Source organism: Trachypithecus francoisi, unplaced genomic scaffold (assembly GCF_009764315.1).
Source record: "Trachypithecus francoisi isolate TF-2019V2 unplaced genomic scaffold, Tfra_2.0 Lachesis_group6, whole genome shotgun sequence".
Classification (NCBI taxonomy): Eukaryota; Metazoa; Chordata; class Mammalia; order Primates; family Cercopithecidae; genus Trachypithecus; species Trachypithecus francoisi.
The window spans coordinates 92,932,540-92,955,230 of record NW_022681471.1 but is presented as its reverse complement, the minus strand read 5'-3'; the positions used below and the strand labels follow the sequence as shown (position 1 = coordinate 92,955,230).

The following is a 22,691-nucleotide window of genomic DNA, read 5'->3' as shown; positions in this document are numbered from 1 at the left end:
AAATACACAAAAATCATTTGTACAGTAGTTCCCTCTTATCCATGGGGCATACATTGCAAGACCTCCAGTGGATGCCTGAAGCCACAGATAAGTACCAGGGCCTATATACACTGTTTTTTTCCTGTTCTTACATATCTATGATAAAGCTTAATTTAAAAATTAAGCATAGTAGGAGCTTAACAATAGTAACTAATAATAAAACAAAGCAATTGTAACAATATACTGTAATAAAAGTTATGTGATTGTGGTGTCTGTCTCTCAAAATGTCTTATTGTATTGTACTCACCTATTTTCAGACCACAGTTGACCATGGGTGACTGAAACTGTGGAAAGCAAAACCAGGTATAAAGGAAGGACTACTGTATTTCTACGTATTAGCAACAGAGGCTAGGAGAATAAAATTTGAAGCCATACAAATTATAGTAACAGCAAAAATATCAAATATCCAGTGTATCTAACAATATCATTTACAGTAACATCAAAAAACAACAAATGTCCAAGATAGCTAGCAAAAGGTGTGCAAAATAGCTGTACTGAAAACCATGAAACAGTGAGATAAATTAAAGAAGACCTAAGGAAATAGAGACCTACTCCATGTTCATGGATTGGGAGTCTCAATGATGTTAAGGTGTCACTTTTCTTTGAATTGCTCTATATATTTAATGAATCAAAATTACAGCAGGTTTTGTGGAAACTGAAAAAATGGTACTAAAATTTATTTGGAAATGCTAGAATTCCAGTGAAGAAGGATAAATCTGAGGGCCTTATGCTACAGGATATCAAGGCTTACTATACATCTACAGTAATTAATACAGTTTCATATTGACACAAAGCTAGATAATACACCAATGGAATACAACAGAGATTCCAGAAACAGATTCACTCATATATAGTCATCTGATTTCTCACATTCTATTGAAATTCAGGGAGGAAATAGTGGTTTTTTAAAAATATAATGTTTGGTCAATTGGATATTCATACGGGGAAAAAAACCCTTAACCCTACTGTACATCACTCATAAAAAGTAATTTGGCCTTGGGGAAAGAGGATCTAGGATCCAGTTGGTGCAGCTTATGGCTTGTCCCTGTGTGTACAGTTGTTAAATTGTTCTTTTATTTTTAAAAAGTTATCCTTTAAATAGATGATACAGGCATGTAGCTTAAAAGGAAACCTCAAAAGACACAAAGGATTTATCTCATTTTAAGTGAAAAATACTGTATCAACATCAAGTAATTAAACATTTCTTTGTTTGAAAAAAAAAAAAAAAGTAATTTGGGACGTATTATAGACCTCTATATGAGAGATAAAATATTAAAGCTTCTAGAAGTAAACGAGAGAACATCTTCATGAACACAGGATAAACAGGACATTAAAAGCGCTAACCATAAAATAAAATATTAAAAAACTGGGCTTCATTAAAATTAAGAATTCCAATTCATCAAAACGAAGCAATTATGGCAGCCTGGACAATACAGTGAGACCCTGTCTCTACAAAAAAATAAAAGTAGCTGAGCATGGTGTACAACTGTACTCCCAGCTACTTGGGAGGCTGAAGGCAGGAGGATTGCTTGACCCCAGAAGTTTGAGGTTATAGTGAGCTATGATCATGCCACTGCACTCCAGCCTGGTGACAGAGACACCCTGTCTCAAAAAAAAAAAAAAAAAAAAAAAAAAAAACATTAAGAGGGGGAAAAGTCAAGCCTTAGCCTGGATGAAGATATTTGTAATACATAGCTGACAAAGAGCTTGTATCTAGAATATAAATACAACTTGTATAACTTGTACTAATTAATAAGAAAGACAATCCTATAAAAATGGACAAACTAACCCAGTACTTTACCAAAGATGAGATCAAAGAAGCCAGTAAATATATGAAAAAGGATTCTATATAATCAGTTATTAGAAAAATGCAAATTCAAACCATACAATGATATACTGCCAGACTCCCACCAAAATAACAAAAATTAAAAACTAACAGTAGTAAGTGTTGATGAAGATATGAAACAATGCATTTCTTTCTCCCATTGCTAATAGGAGGAAATCAGCATAGCAACTTTGGAAAACTACTTAGCAGAGTCAACTAAATCTGTCCATATGTACATGCTCTGACTCAACAATTCCACCTCTGTGTGCTTATGTTCACCAATAGATATGTACAATAATGTTTGTAGCAACTTTAATTCACAATAGTGCAAACTAAATACAGCCCAAATGTTCATCAACAGCAGAATACATCAGTGTGAAACCATCACAGAGTGGAATATTACACTGTGGTGAAAGAAAACCAACCACTGATTCATGCAACAACACAGATAATAGCATGATGTGTTGTGTACATATTGTATGACTCCATTTAAACGAGCTTCAAAAACAGGTAAAACTAATCCATGGTGAGTTAGGTCAGAATAGTGGCTACCTCTGGGAAGGGGCAGGGTAACCAACTGTTCAGGTTGTCCTGCAACCGAGAGGTTTCAGTGTGAAAACTGGGATAGTCCCAAGCAAACTGGGATGCTTGGTCACCCTAGGATGTGGTCTTTTCTGGAAAGGTACATGAAGGAGCCTTTTGAGGGGCCAGAAATGTTCGATATCTTGATATGGGTGGTGGCCATGAGTGAATACACGAGTGAAAATTTATCCAGCTGTGTACTTAAGATTTATGTGTTTATGTATGCAGTTTATACTTTAATTGAAAATCCTTAAAAATAGCTATACGTTACAAAGCTCAGAGTATGAAGAAAACAAAGACAATTGGGCCATTAGGAGAATTTTGGTGGATAACAAAATGAAGGCCCGATTTTCATTTCTAAGGTTTGCTTGTTTTCTCTTTCAGGTGTTGGGACTTTGATGTGAAAAAGGTGAAGCAAAATGTGGTAAACAGGAATGAAAAGCCAGAATGAATAAAGGAAGGCTTCATTGTTCTGAGTGAGTTTCACAGCCTGGGAGATTCACGAAGACCTGACAAATGATATTGTTGAAACATGGGCGGTGAATGTAGAGAACAGAAAAGGCATGAAAATCCATTTCTGATATTTAAAAGGAGCAAGAGGGTAGATTTCACAAATGAGTGATTAGTGGGCTGATCCTGGATCACAGGAAATATTCTAAAACAGGTTATTCATAGGATAATTTGTGAGCCTCTAGAAGGGGAAATGATGATCTTAAGGAGTCACTGAGGATTCTTTTAATCAAATCATTCCAGACTAACGACTTTTTTTTCTTTGACCTGGTTATTTGATTTTTAATCGGAGAAATGCAATAGACGTAGAATATATGAACTTTAGTGAGGCATTCAACAGTGATTCTCATGAGACCCTATAAAAGAAAAGGGGAAACAAGATTTGGGCTGCATAGAAAAATTAGATGATTCGTAATTGGTTAACTGAGTTTACCTAACAACTAATGGATTAACCCCTCTAGAGAAAGAAAGCTTTTTATTTGGCCCTGTTCTGTTTAACATTTTTATTGAGGACTAAGACATAGATAAAAGTAGTGTTCATCAAAACTGAGAATAATATGTACTTGAGGTGACAGTGGGTATGATAAGTATCAGAATCAAGTTGACAGGCTAGAATAATGGATTTAATATAAGAAGATCATATATAACAGGATAAACAACAGGTTCTGTCCTTGTAAACTAAAATCTAGCTACAGAAGGGATTTCAGTTGACATAACATTTAAGAAGCTTCAATATGAGGGGAATACCGAGATGAAAAAGAGAATTGGGGATGTTTACAATGGGGAAGCCAGGATTTAGGAGCTGCGTGTATGGGAGGCATACGTCATGTATAATCTGTACGACTCCAAGGCGTAGAAATAATTTACACAAGTGAGAGCTACAAGAAGACAGATTTGAGATGAACTTTCCAAGTATCTGTTCTGTCCAAAGAAGGCATAAGCTGAAGGTAGTGAGTTTCCTGTCACTGTATGATAAGATAGATGACCCTTTGCCTTACAGAAAGGATGCAAATACGTTAGAGTTCAAATTGCTGAGCTTTCAAATTTATTTCAACCCCAGGAATCTATGACATATGTGTAATTCAGTAAGTAGAGATAGATTTTGATCTTTAACCTATTGATATATTTCTCTGTGGTTTGCTCTCATATATAAACTAGGAATAAATATACTTATTCCCTGCTTAACCCACACAAAAGCTTTCCAAATTATGCCTTCCATCGACCTCTTGATAATCTTAAGAGAGAAGAGCTAACGCAATTGTAGAAACTATTACTGCCGTAAGTGGCCTTGAGTTAGGAACAAATTAATATACATTTTTAATATCTTTTTGTATTATTTCTCCACATTAATGACCAAACTTGTGTCGACAGCAGCCTAACAGAACCCTGATTGATTTTCAGTTTTCCTCTGAGCAGAGATTTGGCAAAGACTAATCATAGATCGGGGAAATACAGAGTTTTCATCATTGTTATTATCCTGATATTATTACAATTTCAATTATTTGCTCTGTGGCTCAAAAGATAATGTTTTTACATTTCTGGTTTGGTAGGTTCCCCCCCCTTTTTATTATTGTTAATGTCTGATGTGATTCCTTTTTGATTAGATAAAATGATCTTTAATATTTCTACTTTAAAAAATGTATTGAGGGGTTTTGTGGCTTAATAAACAGACACAATCACCATATCACAATCAATTGATATAGTGATTATGTTCTGTTTATTAGGCTACAAATATGTGTTAGAACACAATCACTGTATTAATTGATGTCTTCCAAGTGACTTTCTTTATAGGTATATACTATATATTATATAGTTTAACCTTTGCTTACTTCATAGTATGTGGACATGCATAGAGGGACAGCCAATCCAGAGACCTCTGGGCCAAGTCACACTTAATGGCAAAAGCGTTTTTTTCTGAGTACATCAGGATAGGGATAATGAGATATCAAAGGAAGAATTGTATAGAACAAAGATGCCTTGATTTTTTAAAACAGAGGCTTGATTGGTAACATCTAAGTTTAGGGAAAGCTTAAAGCCCTATAAAGGCAAAGCTTGCCTTGTGCCGTCTGTTCTGATGATTATTCAGGCTTTGGTTACATTTTGGCTGGGGGCTGCCTGTATTCTGTATTTGAGCATCATCTGGAAGGAGCCACTGGTGACTTGTCTCATGTCTATCTTTCCCCTAGTCTTCTCTTGCCTCCTTTTTCTTTCTCAACTTTTCTGTGTCAGGACTGGGGAAGCCTTTCACTGTCTCATTTTCTTTTCTTTTTTTTTTTTTTGAGATGGAGTCTCACTCTGTTGCACAGGCTGGAGTGCAGTGGCACGATCTTGGCTCACTGCAAGCTCCACCTACCAGTTCACACCATTCTCCTGCCTCAGCCTCCCGAGTAGCTGGGACTACAGGCGCCCACCACCATGCCTGGCTAATTTTTTGTATTTTTAGTAGAGACGGAGTTTCACCGTGTTAGCCAGGATGGTCTCGATCTCCTGACCTCGTGATCCGCCCACCTCAGCCTCCCAAAGTGCTGGGATTACAGGTGTGAGCCACCGCGCCCAGCCAACTGTCTCATTTTCATTCATGAGCTCCATCAAGAATAATGTAGGGGTCATTTGAGTGGGCACACTGGGTGATTATTAGGCCCTTTTCTATGAGTCTATGACACAATGGAAGTTTGGAAATGAGTAGGTTAGTCTCTGACCCGTTCCAAATAACCTCTTTGCCACAAATGTTGAGATGGCAAAGTCTTCATGGTTGTAATCTTAAATAAATTAGATGATTCAAAATCTTAGTTGTTTTAACTCTGAACATTTCCAATTCCAGGACTGGATGGAGAAAATGGGCTGAGAGGGGACTTGTATCTATTCCATAATATCTCTCCAGTTGGTTCCCCAAACTCCCATGGGTGAGAAACACAGCACTCTGAATACCTCCCAAGGGTCACAGGAACGGGGTCTCGTGATTTCATAGTGAGGATGTACCTCTGAAGGGGCTCTGTTCCTCCAAGAGCATTCCGCCAGAAGATGTGCACTGACATCCAGGGAATATTGCCCTGTGTGGTACTGTGGAGGCATTCTTAGTTGCTTAAATTTCCTTTTCCACTAATAGTCATTTCATCTTTGACTCCAGTGATAGATGTGTGTGAAAATAATACAGCCACCAGTCAGCCTATTTTTTCGTTTTCAGCACCAATATAGTCATGTTCTCTTTTAAAACAAACAAACAAACAAATGGAACTTTTTTGAAGCATCCTTGACCTAGTAGCCTGTGAGGCATTAAAATATTTACAGTCTGAAAACCAGCTGTGAATCCAATATAAAATTTTCATCTTCGTTAAAGCACTTTATCACAGGGTGTCTTGGATCAGAACGAATCGAATATGGTCTGTCTCCCTCACTGGGGTGTCATCTCCAGAGTGCAAGGACCTTCTCTTGATATCCGTATGCCCTCCTAGCGCCTAGCACAGGTCCTATAACCATCTCTTACATATTTTTGAGTTACATTTAAACAAAAGTGAATTTCACTTGTTTATAGTTACATCTGAACCCACATTTAGATTATATAATGCACACGCATTTTGATTAATTTGCTGATTTCCCTTATTCTATGCATTTAAAAAAATAATGGAGACGTAGGAAGTAAAATAGTCAACCATCCTTGTTTAAACAAAGCTGACTGAACACTCTGTACTGCCATCTAGTGGGAGAAAAGGCTCTGCGGCCATCTGGTGTATTCCTGTTTAGAGGGAGTAACACTGTTTAGAACAATGTCAGATCGGATCGTAGTTGAGGGGATGGGAGCCGGACACAGTGGAGGATATGTGTTTTCCCCTGATTACCCACGTGCTGCTTAGGGTGGTTGCCTCTTGGCATAAAAGCAGAGGGAGCCTTCTTTGTGGTTTTGTGAACAAGCACCTCATGGTAAACTCTGAGCGGTGTTCTTGGCTGTGGTTCTGTTTGTGGGGTAGTAATTTAGGCTGTGGGATATTCCCATCAGAACAATGCAGCTTTTAGAGGAGAAAAGTCACGATGTTATTAGCATAAGTGCTACACATGCTCGAGCGCGTGCCTGCGCGCGCGCGCACACACACACACACACACACACACACACTGCATCGTTTCACTTTCTTCCTAATTCTTGGTCCTGTCATCTTCCTTAGCAGCCCTGCGGTAGCTGTACTGCACTGTGGCTCAAGATGCAGTGTCCTTAAATACAAAACTGCATTTGGCCCTGCAGGAGGGGAGCCCGGGACTCCCTGGCTCAGCCTCTGATGATGACTACTGGGGCTTTTCATCCAACTTGACTTTATTTATTCATAAGCAGGGCTGACAGTCAAAGTTCTGAGGTCCCTGAACCGGCCAGATCCCTCCTCCCTTTCGTTTACTTTTATTTCTTTGATTTTTTTTTTCTCCTCTCATCTCTGCCTTGTCAGTTCTCTGAGCAGAGCCTGTGAGCTCCTTGTGGCATCTTTTTCTTCCCCTAAACACACAGCAACACACACACAAGCAGATAGGCACAATTGAAGGCTCTGGCTTAGATCCCAGTTGGAAAATGGCTCTTGAGGAAATCAGAGAAAACCCACTTAAGTTACACACAGAGAGAGTCCCAGGGGGCTGGCCTGACAGGTAGGCTGAACTGACACTGGGCCATTTGGTGTGAGTTGAAGGATGAGGCAAATCTCCCAATCACGTATCCTATAATAGCTCCCCAGTTGGCTCTTGAAACTCCCACATAAATACAGAAAGATCATGATTTCCAAACAAGAAATTAGGACTTATGTCTGATGGATTATCAGAAAAACAGGGCAGAGCTGTTTGGCCAAATCTGGGATGAATGATCACTCAGAGGGCTCATCTCTTATTCCAGCTGAGATCAAAGACAGAGGCTGCTAACTTAGAACACTATTGAGAATAATTCTGGGCCACATCTGGGTTTAGTAGGGGAAGAATGCAGGAATATATTAGGAAGGCCTGAGATAGTCATGCATGAACTAGTGAAAGCATCGCAATATTGGCTTTTCATGCAAATGGCTTCTTAGAGGGCTAACAGTGAAATGCCATTAGCTGTTAACTTCCCGGCACAAATTAAATTATGACATTAGCTGCCCATCACAAGAGAATGGGTCACAGAATAGGGGAAGTTGTTTCTATGGCTTATTCTTCCTTTTTAAAATTGAGGCAAAATTCACATAACAATAACATTCACCATTTAAACCATTTTAAATTATACAATTAAGTGGCTTTTAATGCATTCAGAAGACTGTGCGACCATCACCACTACCTAATTCCAGAATCATTTCATCACTCCAGAAAGAAATCCTGAACCCATTAAACAGTCACTCCTAATTCTCGCCTCCCCTCAGCCCTTGGCAACAACTGATTTCCTCTCTGTCTCTGCGGATTTGCCTGTTCTGGACATTGCCTATAAATTAAATCATAGAATATGTGGCTTTTTGTGTTTTACTTCTTTTTATTCACTAAGCACAATGTTTTCAAGGTTTACCCATGTTGTAGCATGTATTAGCACTTAATTCCTTCTCATGGCTGAATAATATTCCACTGTATGGATAGAATATATTTTTTATCCATTCATTGGTTGATGAACAACATTTGGGTTGTTTCTACCTTTTGGCTATTATGAATAGTGCTGCTATAAGCATTCACATACAAGTATTTTTTTTTTTTTTTTTTAATAGATTTGGTCTCACCATGGTCCCCAGGCTGGTCTTGAACCGCTGGCCTCAAGCAATCCTCCTGCCTCAACTTCCCAAAGTGTTTGGATTACAGGCATGAGCCATTATGTCCAGCCCACATACAAGTTTTTGTTTGAACACTTGTTTTCAATTCTCTTGGGTGAATAGGTGAAGGTATTTTTTGGCCACCTTTGGTGAAGACAGAACCATTTGAAACTGATAGGTGAGTTTTGCTACAAAGAAAAGAGCAGATGTGGCCGGGCACAGTGGCTCACGCATGTAATCCCAGCACTTTGGGAGGCAGAGGTGGGTGGATCACCTGAGGTCAGGGGTTGGAGACCAGCCTGGCCAACATGGTGAAACCCTGTCTCTACTAAAAATACAAAAATTAGCCAGGCGTGATGGCGGCTCCTGTAATCCCAGCTACTCGGGAGGCTGAGACAGAAGAGTCACTTGAACCTGGGAGGCAGAGGTTGCAGTGAGCCGAGATGGTGCCACTGCACTCCAGCCTGGGTGACAAGAGTGAAACTCTGTCTCAAAAAAACCAAACCAAAACAAACAAGCAAAAAAATAGAGCAGGTGTTTGAGTGCAGCCTGGATGAGACATGAAAGTGGGAAAGAGTGTGGCGGAACACCTTGGACCCGCTGTGGAATCCTAAGGGCAAAGGGTCTCTGGAAAGGAGGTGAGGAGAGATAGAGAAGATGGTGTCAAAATAAGACAGTAATGACCTTGAGCTTAATGGATAGGAGAAGAATGGGTTTGTGCAGAATTTATAAAATGGCTGCTAATATTTCCTTTTTTATAAGGAAGGGAAAAATCTATGGTGGAGATGAAAAGGTGGGTTAGGGGAGGGCCAAAGTAAAGCAAAAATTGTTCTGCTTTTGGCCATGTATTACCAGCATGTTGTTAATAGATGCTGTTTTGGCAGAAAGAAGAAAAGCTTGTTTAGCTGCATGTAATGCAAGATGACAAAATTGGTAGAGTAAATTTTAGCATAACAAATTGGAGAAAGGGACTCACTTATTACAAGAATACTGCTGTGCATTTCTATAGTGATGGACTTCTAAAGCATATTCTTGTCTATAAGCTCATTAGGATAAATGAATCAGACAGAGCAGGTACTATTTTCTGTCATTTGAGAAATAAGAAAATCAAGGCACCCAGCATAGCTCTTGGTGATTAGTAGGTATTCAGTCAGTATTTGCTAAATAAATGAAGCAGAGTCATATCAAGTTAAAAAATATCAGAGCTTGGAGGGTCTTTGAGATCATCCAGAAGCCCTCTTCCCACCTCAATTTTGGAGAAGGAATGTCAGAGCAGATTGGGGAAATTTTGGGCTTAAATCCAAGGTCAATTGGTCAGGGAGTGAAGGACCCAAGTCAGTAGTGTGTCCTTTGTTTCAGTACAGAGTGTCAGCATATTAACTACAATGCTGGGTGGCAATTTGTGCTCTTGCCTGTCTCTACCACTGAGCCATATGCTTCTGGGGGCGGAGCTTGCGTTCTGATTCATCTTTGAATACCCAGGATGCTGTAGCACAGTTGATGAAACTTGTTGGATGGATGAACAGGAATGGAAGCTCTGTGTTATTACTGCATCTCTGCTCTTCTTCTCATTTTGCCACAGCTTTTAGTGGCAGATACAAAACTCAACCATAGTTTCCAGGCTCCAGGAATCTTTTCCCTAGACCCTAGTGTTTACATTCATCAAGGTGTACTCATAGAGTACAGACTGCAAAAGATGTACCTGGCAGGTTGCTTTGGACTTGTTAGGCCCCCTGGGATAATCTCTACTGTACTGTTATTATGGAAGTATCTAGAAGGTGAGAGAAAGAGGACATTTTCCTTAGTTCAAAGCCCCATGCCAGTCTAGCTACCTTAGGTAGAATCTCAAGTGTATCTTGCACACCAGAAAGTTCCTTCCTGGCTGGGCACGGTGGCTCACGCCTGTAATCCCAGCACTTTAGGAGGCTGAGGCAGGTGGATCACTTGAGGTCAGGAGTTTGAGACCAGCTTGGCTGACATGGTGAAAGTCCATCTTTACAAAAAATACAAAAATTGGTCAGGTGTGGTGGCACGCACCTGTAATCCCAGCTACTCGGGAGGCTGAGGCAGGAGAATCACTTGAACCTGGGAGGCAGAGGTTGCAGTGAGCAGAGATCATGCCACTGCACTCCAGCCTGGGTGATGGAGCAAGATTCTGTTTCAAAAAAAAAAAATAGGAAAGGAAAATTCCTTCCTTTGGTATGTTGTCCAGGTCCCAGGTGGAGGTAGGCTTGCCTTTTAGAAATTATGCTTTTCAGAATGGTACTCAACAATGATGGGGGCAGTAAGAGGTGATAGGATCTTCAAGGGGTTCTGAAACAATTCTTTGTCTACCCTGTTTTGCTCTTCTTGGGGACTTCTGTTTGTTCCTGAGCACATATTTGAGGCAAAATGGAGGAGGTCTCCCAGTGGTCTTTTCCATGCCTCATACTAGACAGCCACGCTGTCCCCAGCCTGTGAATGGCATATGGTGGGTACCAAAGCTAGTGCGTGAAGAGTCTGTCTGCAGGACAGAAAGAGAGGCACAGGGGGTTGCACGTTAACCATGGTGTGAGATTTGTTATATAACCTCTGTTCTGCTTCTGCCCTGTGTTGAGCATCCACCATGGGTTTCTTCTACCTAAGCCTCCACCTCCTGTCTCCTGCACAAACTCCAAGACCCTCATATTAGATCTTGCCAACACCTCCCCAGCCTGGGGACAGCGTGACTTCTTCCGTTTTTTTCTGTTCCACTCAGTGTCAATAAATTCATAGAGTGCAGACTGCAAAAGCACCACATTGGAAAGCTCAGTTTAATTCAATGTTCCATGATGGCTATATTACCAGCAATCTGACTCCTCCTGATTTCAAAATAGTTTCCACATGTATTAGTCAGGGTTCTCCAGATAAACAGAACTAATAGGATGTATAGATAGATAGATGGAGAGAGATTTATTATAAGAAATTGGCTTATGTGACCATAGAGGCTGACGGTTCCTAAGATCTGCAGTTGGCAAGCTGAAGACTCAGGAGAGCCAATGGTATAGCTCTACTTCAAGGGCTGGCAGCCTTGACACCCAAGAAGAGCTGATGTTTCAGTGTGAGTCTGAAGGTAGGAAAAAAGCCAATGTCTCAGCTCAGATGCAGCCAGTCAGGCAGGAGGAGTTCCCTCTTATTAGGAAGTGGGTCAGCGTTTATTTTATTGAGGCCTTCAGCCGACTGGATGAGTCCCACACACATAATCTGCTTGACTCAGTCTACTGATCTCAATGTTAATCTCATCCAAAGTCATCTTCACAGAAACACTCAGAATAATGTCTGACTAAATAGTTGGGCATCCCATGGCCCAATCAAGTTGACACATAAAATTAACCATCACACCACACAACCTAAGCACAAAGCCAGATGGTCTTATTACATGGATGAGATAGCCAGGAACCAGTGATTCTTCTTTGCTCTATGTCTCTTATCTTGCAGAAGCCAACAGAGCGTTTGTTAGCGCTCAGAATTCACTTAGACAGCCTGAGGTACCCATGTAAAGGACCTAGTGGCCCAGGGAGTGTGAGAAGCAGCCTCAGCATCCCCATGAGAAGGTCGGCTCAAGCCCTCCCTCCTTGTTACGGCAGGGAGGTTGGGGTGAGCCTCTCTTTCCTCATCTTTGCTGAAGGTGAGCCACTCAGTCCTCAGAGGTGGCATCTTCTGCACAAAGGGGCTCAGCTAGATGTGTGTGGAGGGTCATGGCTGTGCTGGTTCGAATGAAGAAGGCTGATACTTGAGATGATAGTACAGGAGGAAACCAATGCAGAATATGATGATGGCACCAGCAAGGTGCTGAAGTTCCCAGGGCAGCATGTCCATGGGAGTGGGTGGGAGGCTGTCAGGTGGGAAGAGGATGCTGTATTATCAAAGTTGGCTTCTGTAATGGCTGAGGTTTGGTTATTCTTTACAGTGGGAGATAGAAGAGGAACCTGACTTTCAACGTGATCTCTCTGTATTGTGAAACAGGATATATATGGGAGCTTCTAAGAGAGAATACTTAGCTAGCCTGGGAGCTGGCAAAGAGCTGTCAGAGAAGGATGCAGGTGAGTTGGGCCCTGGCAGGGGGTGGACTGGCAAGGGTCATTCTGTCAGATCTTTAGGCCAGAGGTCGCAGCTAGGAACTTTCCCGAATTGTCACTGAGGATCACATCAGAGAGAATGGGAAATGACAATGGGATGGAACCTTACAAGTAAACCTTGTTTAGTTCCTGTCTTACCATAAGCCACTGTGTTTTATGACAGTGTTTTGTCACACTTAGACAGACCACAGCTTCTCCTTTTTCTCAAACTGAGATATGAGATGGGAATGAATTTCTCTCTCTCTCTCTGTCTCTGTCTCTCTCTTACTCATCACCCCTTCACATCCCCTTCCCATGGCCTTCACACTCACCTGCACCAGGTCTGGCGTGAGGCGCTTGGCCTGCAGCCATTTCTGGAACCTCTCTGTTTTCCGCAGTACACGCTCAATGCTGCAGGTCTTTGGGGCTGATGCAGAGGCACAGATTCTCCTGTCTGAGATCTCGTTTTGATATTTGCTGACCAGTCTAAAGATCTCCACAGGGCGCCAGATTTGGAATCATCTGAGTAATTTGCAGGATAAGAAAGCAAGAAGTCGGGAGGCAGTCCGAGGTGGGAAGCCAGCCAGTTGTCAGACCTGTTGGAAGAATAGCCCTTTGAGGATTGGCCTGTGAGCTGGCGGCTCGCAGAGCCCAGGGACAGGGAGACAGGGGACAATAGCCCAACTGATCCATTTCTCCTACTTAGACTGAGGTGTTCGAAATTCTTTCTGTGAGAGGACTATTTTTGCTTCTTCAAACTTATGGTAGTGTATATGTCATATCAGAAAAGGTGAGGGAGGTGTGAGTCACGCACAAACATTATCCTCTTCATACAACTGGCACAGAAAGTCTAGCCATAGCTCTCTGAACTTTTACTCCCTGTAAAGATAGCAACTTTACATACATGATATTTTTGATTCCCTAATTCCCAATTTCCACTTTACAAGGGTGGAAACTCAGGCTTATAGAGCTTAAGTACCTTGGCCAAGATCAGACAATATGTTGCTAGTCAGAGGTGTGGACCCCGGGCTGTCAGCCAGCAAACCCCAGTATCTCTCCCTTCCCCTACACTGTTTCCCCAAACTGCTTACCCTCTGACCAATGGCTGGGTCTTGGAACCACAGAGGTTCTTGAAGAGGCTCTTGGGTCTGCACTAGGGAGACCACTCTGCCTCCATACCCAACCCCAAGCAGTCCAATTAATTTTGTTTTCAGTCTAAAAATTTAAGTCTTCAGCACCAACAAAGTCGCAGGCAAGAGTGACTACTAAATGGTCATCAAATTAGAAGCTACCTGGGCTGCAGGAGGTGGGTGATTCTACATGATGGCCTGGCCAGTCCTTAATCCTCCTGAGGGAGAGGCATTGGCTTATTTATTTATTTATTTTGAGATGGAGACTCATTCTGTTGCCCAGGCTGGAGTGCTAGGGCTCCATCTCAGCTCATTGCAACCTCTGTCTCCTGGATTCAAGCGATTCTCCTGCCTCAGCCTCCCCAGTAGCTGGGATTAGAGGTGCGTGCCACCACGCCCGGCTAATTTTTGTATTTTTAGTAGAGACAGAGTTTTACCATGTTGGCCAGGCTGGTCTTGAATTCCTGGCCTCATGTGATCCGCCTGCCTCGGCCTCCCAAAGTGTTGGGATTACAGGCGTGAGCCACTGTGCCTGGCAGGCATTGGCCTATTATCACCTGCCAGTTTCCTAGGCCCCACAGTTATATTTTCTCCATAGTCATTTCTCCAGCTGTGTGCTGATATTTCCGTTAGGGAAGAATGTTAAATCTCTTTTTGATTTATGTATGAAAAATTACTCAGAAAAAGTTTACCTTCATTATTATTAACAATTGAAGGTCACACTGCAAATAAAAATCAGGCAGCATATGACATGCTATGTATTTAATTTAAATAAGAATACTTAAATTCTTATTATTGGGCATTATTGGGTTACCCCATGATAATGAGTTTTGGATAATGCATTTTGGAAGAATTAGCATTTCCATTAGACCCAAACCCTAGATTGTGTTGTTTTTTTCTCTTACCTGACACGACTTTACCCTAAGAGATTGCAAGTTTTTCCTAATATTTTGATGGCAAAGAAAGTCACACAAAAAAATTACAAGGGCAAAGAGGTCAAGGGACTTGTTCAGGAAGCTGGACAGCCCAGGCCTCTGAATCCCTGAGTTATGCACTAGAGCTCCAGTCTCACATCTGGGAAGGTGCTCCAATGGAAACCGTCAGTGAGCAACTTCTGCAATGCAGGACAATGCAAATTGCACTGGAAGTAGGCACGAAGGATTCTGTACAAGAACATTGGCATCAATGTATTTAAAAAGATGAAACAGTGTAACCTTGTAATGAGTCCATTTTACTGGAAGTTTCAGGACAACTATGGGAAAAGATCCTTCCCTCTAGGTGATAAGGAAGGCCCAGGACCCAGACACAGGCCTGTCTGCCTTTATCCTGCAGCTGCTCTTGCTCATGGAGTTTCAAACTCACCCCCACTCCCCACCCCCATCCCCCAGCCACCAAAGGGACTGGAGCTGGAAGTTATCACTAGGTGGCTCTTTTAGATAATGATAATAGTAACACGCATTTGGGAAACACTTAAGTGTGTCAGTCACTTTACTAAACACTTTGTATGTACTGATTCATTTAATCCTTTCAATAAACCTACAAGGCTGATACTATTATTAACATATAGATGAGGAAACTGAGGCACAGAGTGATTACATCATTTGCCCAAGGTCACATGACCAAGAATTGCAGGAAGTGGCATTCAAGGCTCCAGAGCTTGCAGTGGGGATACCACTAGACTTCCATAGCCAACCCCAAGGAACCCCATTAATTTTTTTTTTTTTTTTTTTTTTGGAGACAAAGTCTTCCTCTGTCGCCCAGGCTAGAGTGCAACGGCATGATCTCAGCACTGCAACCTCCACCTCCTGGGTTTAAGTGATTCTCCTACCTCAGTCTCCTGAGTAGCTGGGATTACAGGCACCCGCCACCACACTCGGCTAATTTTTGTATTTTTAGTAGAGACAAGGTTTCACTTTGTTGACCAGGCTGGACTCAAACTCCTGTCCTCAAGTGATCCGCCCACCTCAGCCTCCCAAAGTGTTGGGATTACAGGCGTGAGCCACTGCGCCTGATCCCATTAATTTTAATCTTGTTTCTTTCACCACTTTGTGCTTGCTTATTCCTCTATCACCCATTTTATGAATTAGCTCATAGAAACAGATTAGTAACATTATTAGGGGTTATAGGCGGCAGGATCCTTGAAGATTATTTTGTCCCTTCCCCATCTTGTTTTGAGGATGAGAAAATTGCAAAGAGAATTGAAAGGGATGAGAAAATTGAAAAGAGAAAATTGAAAGCAGAATACATATGTGACTTTTCTAAAGACTCACAGACAGTTCCTGGTAGAGGAGGGCAGGTCTCAGGGCTCCTGTTCTCCCAATTGGTGGAGGTGGTGTGGGAAGAGATTCCTTGCCCTGTGAGATAAGTTCATTGTCCTTTTTTTCTGTCCCTACCTCCTAAGGAGGCTCCCCTGAGACAACAGTACTGCCTTGGCAGATGACCTGTAATGAGTGCCTGGGCAGGTTCAGTGATGGCTTGAGGCATTCCACAAGGACCAGTTGAGACAAATAAACAGGATTGCAGGCTGCACTTCTACCCTCATTCAAAAATGGTACTAAATTTATTGCATTGAATGGGAAAAATGTGTATTCTTACAGTGTTGACCACCTACTTTATTGAATAGAAGAATGTCAGTGAGAAAATGTCAGTGCTTTTTATTCACTAAAATGTTACTATCCTGGAATTTGGACAACCCCAAAGCAGAGACAGCATTCTCATCTTCCTTCTAAATTGAGATCATGGGCCTGATTGAAGTGAGGCTGGCCAAGTTCCTGATTGTGTTGAAAGAGGGACAAGCAGAATTACAGTTTCTCAGAGCTGGAAAAAGGCATCAAGGCCATGTGGTCCAATCCCCCCACGTCCCTCAATATGGGGTGGGGGAGTGGGGGAGAGCAACAGTTTTGGAATTAGAATAAAATGCCCTCTTCCCGTGCATTCGTCTCATGCTTGAATCTGGTCAAACATGAAGTCTGTAGATATGCCTTTCTAAGTCGTTTTTCCTCCCTTCCCTCTTCTCATCCTATAGCTCTGCACTGAACCCTTAACCCATTTAGTGTCTTTCCAAAGCTCTTGGGCTACAGTTCATGCTCCTTAGTGCTTAGAGCTTAGTTCACAATGCTCTGCCTGCTGCTCTTCTTACAAGTTTGCTTTGGTCTCACCAAACCACTGACTGTCCTGGATAAGCCACATTCTTTCAGGCCTCTGAGGTTCCAGTCACCTGTCATATGCTGACACCTTTGTCTGAGACAGTTTCTTCCTCTTTCTCGTCTGGAAAATCCCAATGTAGCCCTTTAAAATCCAGATGGATACCACCTCTTTGGAACTCACTCCTTCATCCCCAAGTTGGGACCTTCCCACACACTCCCATGATACCCCGTGTAAGACCTTTAAAAATATTTCCTATACTCTGTTTTAACCATTGATTTACTTCTTTGTCTTCCTAATAGGAAGCAAACTCCTTCAGAGCAAAGATTTGACCTCTTTTAACTTTGCAACTCAGTGTTCAGCGGAGTACCAAGTTAGTGCTCAATACTCTACAGGTGGATGAATGGACAGGTATTTAGATGTATAGATAGGTAAGTGAGTAGAGAGATGCATGGAGGGCCGGATGGTGGGATGCACAGTGTGACGGTTGGGTGGAAGAATGCATGGAGGGCCACCTGGATGAATGGGTATATGGATGGTGGATGAATGGGTGCATGGATTCACATAAGGCTGACTGAACGTGCAGATGGATGCTTTTGCCATAAGCTCTTGAGCCCTGTATTTCCAAGGCCCCTGAGTTGATGTGAAGGAGTGAGTTAAGACAATAATTATTATCAACTTCTGAGGGCAAAGAGACAGATGAGAGACAAGGGAGAGGGAAGGCAAAATCAGGCCTGATGATTTAGTTATTTCACTGTGAGCCTTCCACTGCTCAGTTGGAAGTGTTTAAACATTTTTTTAGACTTTGATAGTGGAGGTGGTATATAAGACCAAGTGTGCATAGTAAGGAAGGTGAGATTAAAGCATTAGCTCTGATAAGAGCCTAGGAACTACTAGGAATTATTGTGATTAGAGGTACTGCCACTATTACTCCCCACCCACACCCCACATGCACAATACTGACCACCAGATCATGGGAGAATCTTAGCAATTGGTGTGACTTCTCAGGGTTTCATATACAGGTATATTGTCAGTAGGAAGAGTATGGCAATCAGACTTACTCATTTTCCTAGCTTCCCTTAACTTTTTCATTCAGGATTTAAAAGTCAACATGGAATGCATGGGCAAATTGATACTGAAAACATTCATAATTTTAAAGGTCAGTGGTTGAGTATGGGAAGTATGTGATTCATCCTTAGCATACTTGCCAAAGGAAAGATAAAGGAAAAAAGGAGAGGTGATGTTCATCTGCTTATCATGTGTATTCAGCATATCCAGCCAGCCTGGGAAACCCATCTATGATTTGTTGCCGAACAGATGCAAACATTGTCCAATCCTTAGTGAGGACTAGGACCTGGCTATAGCATTTCAACCAAACAGCTGAGAGTTTTGGATGGGCTTTTTCCTAAGGTGTCATGGTGATCACTTTTTTTTTTTTTGAGACAGAGTCTTGGTCTGTCACCCAAGCTGGAGTGCAGTGGAGTGATCTTGGCTCACTGCAGCCTCCCACTCCTGGTTGAAGCAATTATCCTGCCTCAGCCTCCCCGAGTAGCTGGGACTACAGACGTGCGCCACCACGCCTGGCTGATTTTTGTATTTTAGTAGAGACGGGGTTTCACCATGTTGGCCAGGATGGTCTTGATCTCCTGACCTCGTGATTTGCCTGCCTCGGACTCCCAAAGTGCTGGGATTACAGGTGTGAGCCACCGCGCCCGGCCGGTAATCACTTTTTTGAAGTAGGAAAGTGTTTGGAGAGCAACAAGAACACAATAAACAAATACACCCTTAGAAAGAGAGGCAAAGGATGTGAACCTGTAGACAACTTAGCAAAGAAGAAATACAAATGGTCAATAAATCTGAAAAAGGTTCAACTCAGAAGAAATTCAAACTAAAAAAAAAGTATTAAATATTTGTAAGTGTGCAAGAGGTGAGCTTTATAAGTAGAAGTCTCCATTTAGATATATATGTCTCCTCCAATTTTGTCTTGTTGATCCAGAAATTTCACTTTTAGGAGTTTGTCATAAGGAATTCATCACTCATGTGCACAAAATATAGCTACAGGGATGTTTAACATAGAACTGTCTATAATACCAAAAAATGAAATAAAAAACTCTAATTTCACAATGGTGGTTTTAATAAATTATAGTTAAATAATTAAATAAGTTATGCTTAAATAGTTAAATAAATTATGGCTGATTGATGTGATTGAATACCATGAAGCTGTTAAAAATCAAAGTGTGCAGAAGATCATTTAATCATGTGGAAAGATGTTCCTGATATATTGTTAAATAATACTTTCCGAAAAGTATACATAGCATGTTCACATTTTTGTCAAAATATTTCTTAATTCACACTTCGTAAAAGGGTGGCAAGGATATGCAACAAAATGTTGACTAAGGGGTAATCTCTTGGTGGAAGAATTATATGTGATTTTATTTTGTGCTTTCTTTAATCAATCTTTCCTGAAATACTAAAATAAACAGGCACGACTTTCATAATAAGAAAAAGAGTATTTATATTGTAGAGAAAAGGATTCCAAACAGGACCACCTCCCCAGACCCACTGACTGCCTCTCTCTGCCTCTTTGTGCTGAGGATGACCATTCTCAACGTGCAGAGCTATAAACCCCAATCTGCCCTGCCTGGTGTTTTCCTGCTTGTATCTGCACATTCCCTTTCACGGGCACATGGAAAATGAATTCTAAGGGAGATGAAGTAATATCCTGGACTCTAACGGAACACAAACCTATTTAGGGAAATGCTTTCTGATTTTGGCTAGCATATGTCAAATGCGAGTAAGAAAACCTTCATTTATTGCCCTTTGGTGAACATGCAGTCACCCTAGAGCTCTTCCTCAGTTGAATCCTTAAATTTCTCTCCCTCCTTTTTAAAAATATGCCTGTCTCCTCATTGCCTGTCTCCAAGGAATCAGCACCCCTTCACCTGTGTTCTTGGTCCTCTTTATCTCATTTCCTAGGTGGAGAACCTTGAATTCACATTCAACATCTGCATATTTATTTCCTCTCGCATGGTGTTGGTCAACAGAATGACTCTATAGCTGAATCGACTTGTATCCTTCCGGTTCTACTTTGTTCCCAATGACTTGTGTCCTGGACTATGGGAACGGGTCTCACAGCCCCTGCCAACACCACCAGTCCGTCCTGTCCACTTTGCACGAGCTCTTCCTAAATCACAGGTCTCACGTTGCTGCTCCCCAGCCTAACACTCTCACCATGGCCTGTAATACAGATTCCTTAATGGATGGTCTTTCAAAAATGCCTTTAAAACAGCTTAATAGGCCTTTAAAAAGGCTTAATATGCCTTTAAAAAGGCGTAATAGGAAAAGTCCACACCAACTCCATAAAATACCTCACAAAAGCAGTTTAACATTTCTGACTGGTATTTTCTATCTATTATTTCTATTTAGTTATTTGGTTGAGTAAGCAAAGATGTCTTTGATTAATACAGATTGCAAATAAAATAATTGTTAATTAATGCCTTTTGTTTGGTCACCAAATCTTACAAACATAAGTTAGGTCCTTTGAGGGAGATGGAGGAGAAAGGGCATATATATGACAAAGGGTTTTTGGTGCTAAAAAGACTGGAAACCATTGGTCCACAGGATTAAGGCCCCAATTCCTTGGCATGACAATTAAAGACCCCCTGCCCCACGTATCCCTTCAACCTCCTCCTCTATCATGCCTCCACATACACCCCATGCTCTAGCTAAGCACCTCTCACCTCTTCCCACACCTTTACTTAAGATGTTACTTCCACCTTCACCTCCGCTACATTTCAGCTCATCCTTTAAAAGGCCTTGCTTAGAATACCTTCTCCTGCCTTCTCCTGGGGAAGCCCTTCCCCAGTTCCCATTTGGAATTAATGGAGCTCCTGTAGGTCCTTTACACTGCCCTGCATCAGACCAAGCTTTATTATTATTATTTATAACATGACCCCTCATCCTGACCGCCTAGAAGGCAATGACCGGAGTTATAGTTGCTGTCACCACAGTACCTGCTAGAGTTTGGCCATGGTAAAGGCTCATCGACTGTGTGTTGATAGGCGTAAATTCCAAGTGTGACGCCATTCTTTGCTGAGAGCCATGTGCATTGCAATTTACTAAACTCCAGTTTTCCTCTGATCAAGGCAATCTCTCACAACAGAAAGCTCGTTCAGAAACTTTGGAGCAAACTGTCCTGGTTGAATTCCACATCTGCCACTTAGGTGACTTTGTGCAAGTTACTTGGTCTTTTTTAAAAAATAAATTTTATTGTGTATATTTAAAGTATACAACACGATGTTATAAGATACATATATATGGTGAAATGGGTCCCATCATCTCACAGAGTTACCCATTTCTCCCCACTGAAGTCACTTTATCTGGCTATGTCTCAGTTTACCACCTCAATAATGGGTGCACATCATTATCTCTCACAATGGTTTAAAATAGGTGTCACATTGTAGGCTTTCTATACATTTTATTTCCCTCCCACTGTGAGAAATGAACTTGATAAACTCAACAGTCCCAGGCTACTCCATTCATAGGAAAGAGAACTTCAAACTTTCACTCCAAAAGGAAATGTTGGATTTAGCATTTAGGGCTGGAATTTGGCTTCACATCTTGCCCTCCTACCCACCCCAACCTCAGACCATTACCACTCTGATTAAATGGATTTGTTTCAGCTCCCACCCATATTACATTCTGATTCCTTTTCAACAAATTCCTGGACATCTTCACAAGAAGGGAACAGAATTTTGTGATTCAGAGTTATTTGATTGATATTCTGACCTTATTTCTTCTTTAAAGAACTTCTTGCAAATAGATGTCCCGATGCAGGCATTGCATTTATCAAGACCGAGGAAAGTCCTTCCAAAATTGTAGCTGGTTCTGACTTGGGACACCAGAGAAGAAGGGGAAGAAGCTGGCAAGGAGAAAGAACAGCTCAGGGCTGAGACCCACAGCAGAAGGGCCAGCCAGCCGGGGCGGAGGGCGGCAGCCTCAGGCCCCAGCTGGGGCTCCATCTTGGGCTCTGGACTCCAGCTGCAGCCTCTGGCTGCCCACTCGGGGCTGTACAGAGGCAGGGCTTGGCCAAAGAGGAAGCTGTCAGAGGGGGCTGGCTTCTGGGTGCTGACCCCCATCCCAGCCTCGCAGGTTTCTCTTTGAGGATGCTGAGGTGCTTGGGGCTAATGAGGCTGGGGAGGAGGTGAGGAAGTCAGTGGAGGATGCTGATAACGCTGTTTCCAGAGTTACTCTTCCTCTGCCGGGGGTGGCTGCTTCAGGCTGGGGAGGGGCTCACTGGCAGATTTCGGGAAGGACAATTGTCAAGGCTTCCCTGTGTGGTCCTTTTGACAAATACAGGATATCCCGGCGGGGCAGGAAAGGTTCATGCAGGATGTGTGTCCAACCTGCGTTCCACCTGGGAGTTTCAAAGGATCCTGAAAGCCTCCACCCTCCACTGTTTTAATCCCGGGTTTATCTGTCCCTATGGATTACACGTGCACCTCAATTTTTGACCCCTCTGTGCTAGGTCATTTGTCCTGCCCCTTAATCAGCCCTACTTCCCTCACTTTTACCATATTTGCCTGTGAAATAACTAGAGGTTAGTTTGCTTGCCATTAATTGGCACATTTAGCACTGATTTGAAAGGCAA

General features: G+C 42.0%; 1 protein-coding gene across 1 annotated transcript in view; it reads right to left on the bottom strand.

The window, feature by feature from the left end:
- DIPK2B (divergent protein kinase domain 2B) overlaps positions 1-22,223 on the bottom strand; it is a 53,907-nt gene extending 31,684 nt beyond the window's left edge. Inside the window, 3 exon segments of the mRNA XM_033201449.1 lie at positions 13,100-13,278; positions 13,281-13,363; positions 21,830-22,223. Of these exon segments, the coding sequence (XP_033057340.1) occupies positions 13,100-13,278; positions 13,281-13,363; positions 21,830-22,179 (612 nt within the window). The 5' untranslated portion in view covers positions 22,180-22,223.
- Positions 22,224-22,691: the final 468 nt, after the last annotated feature.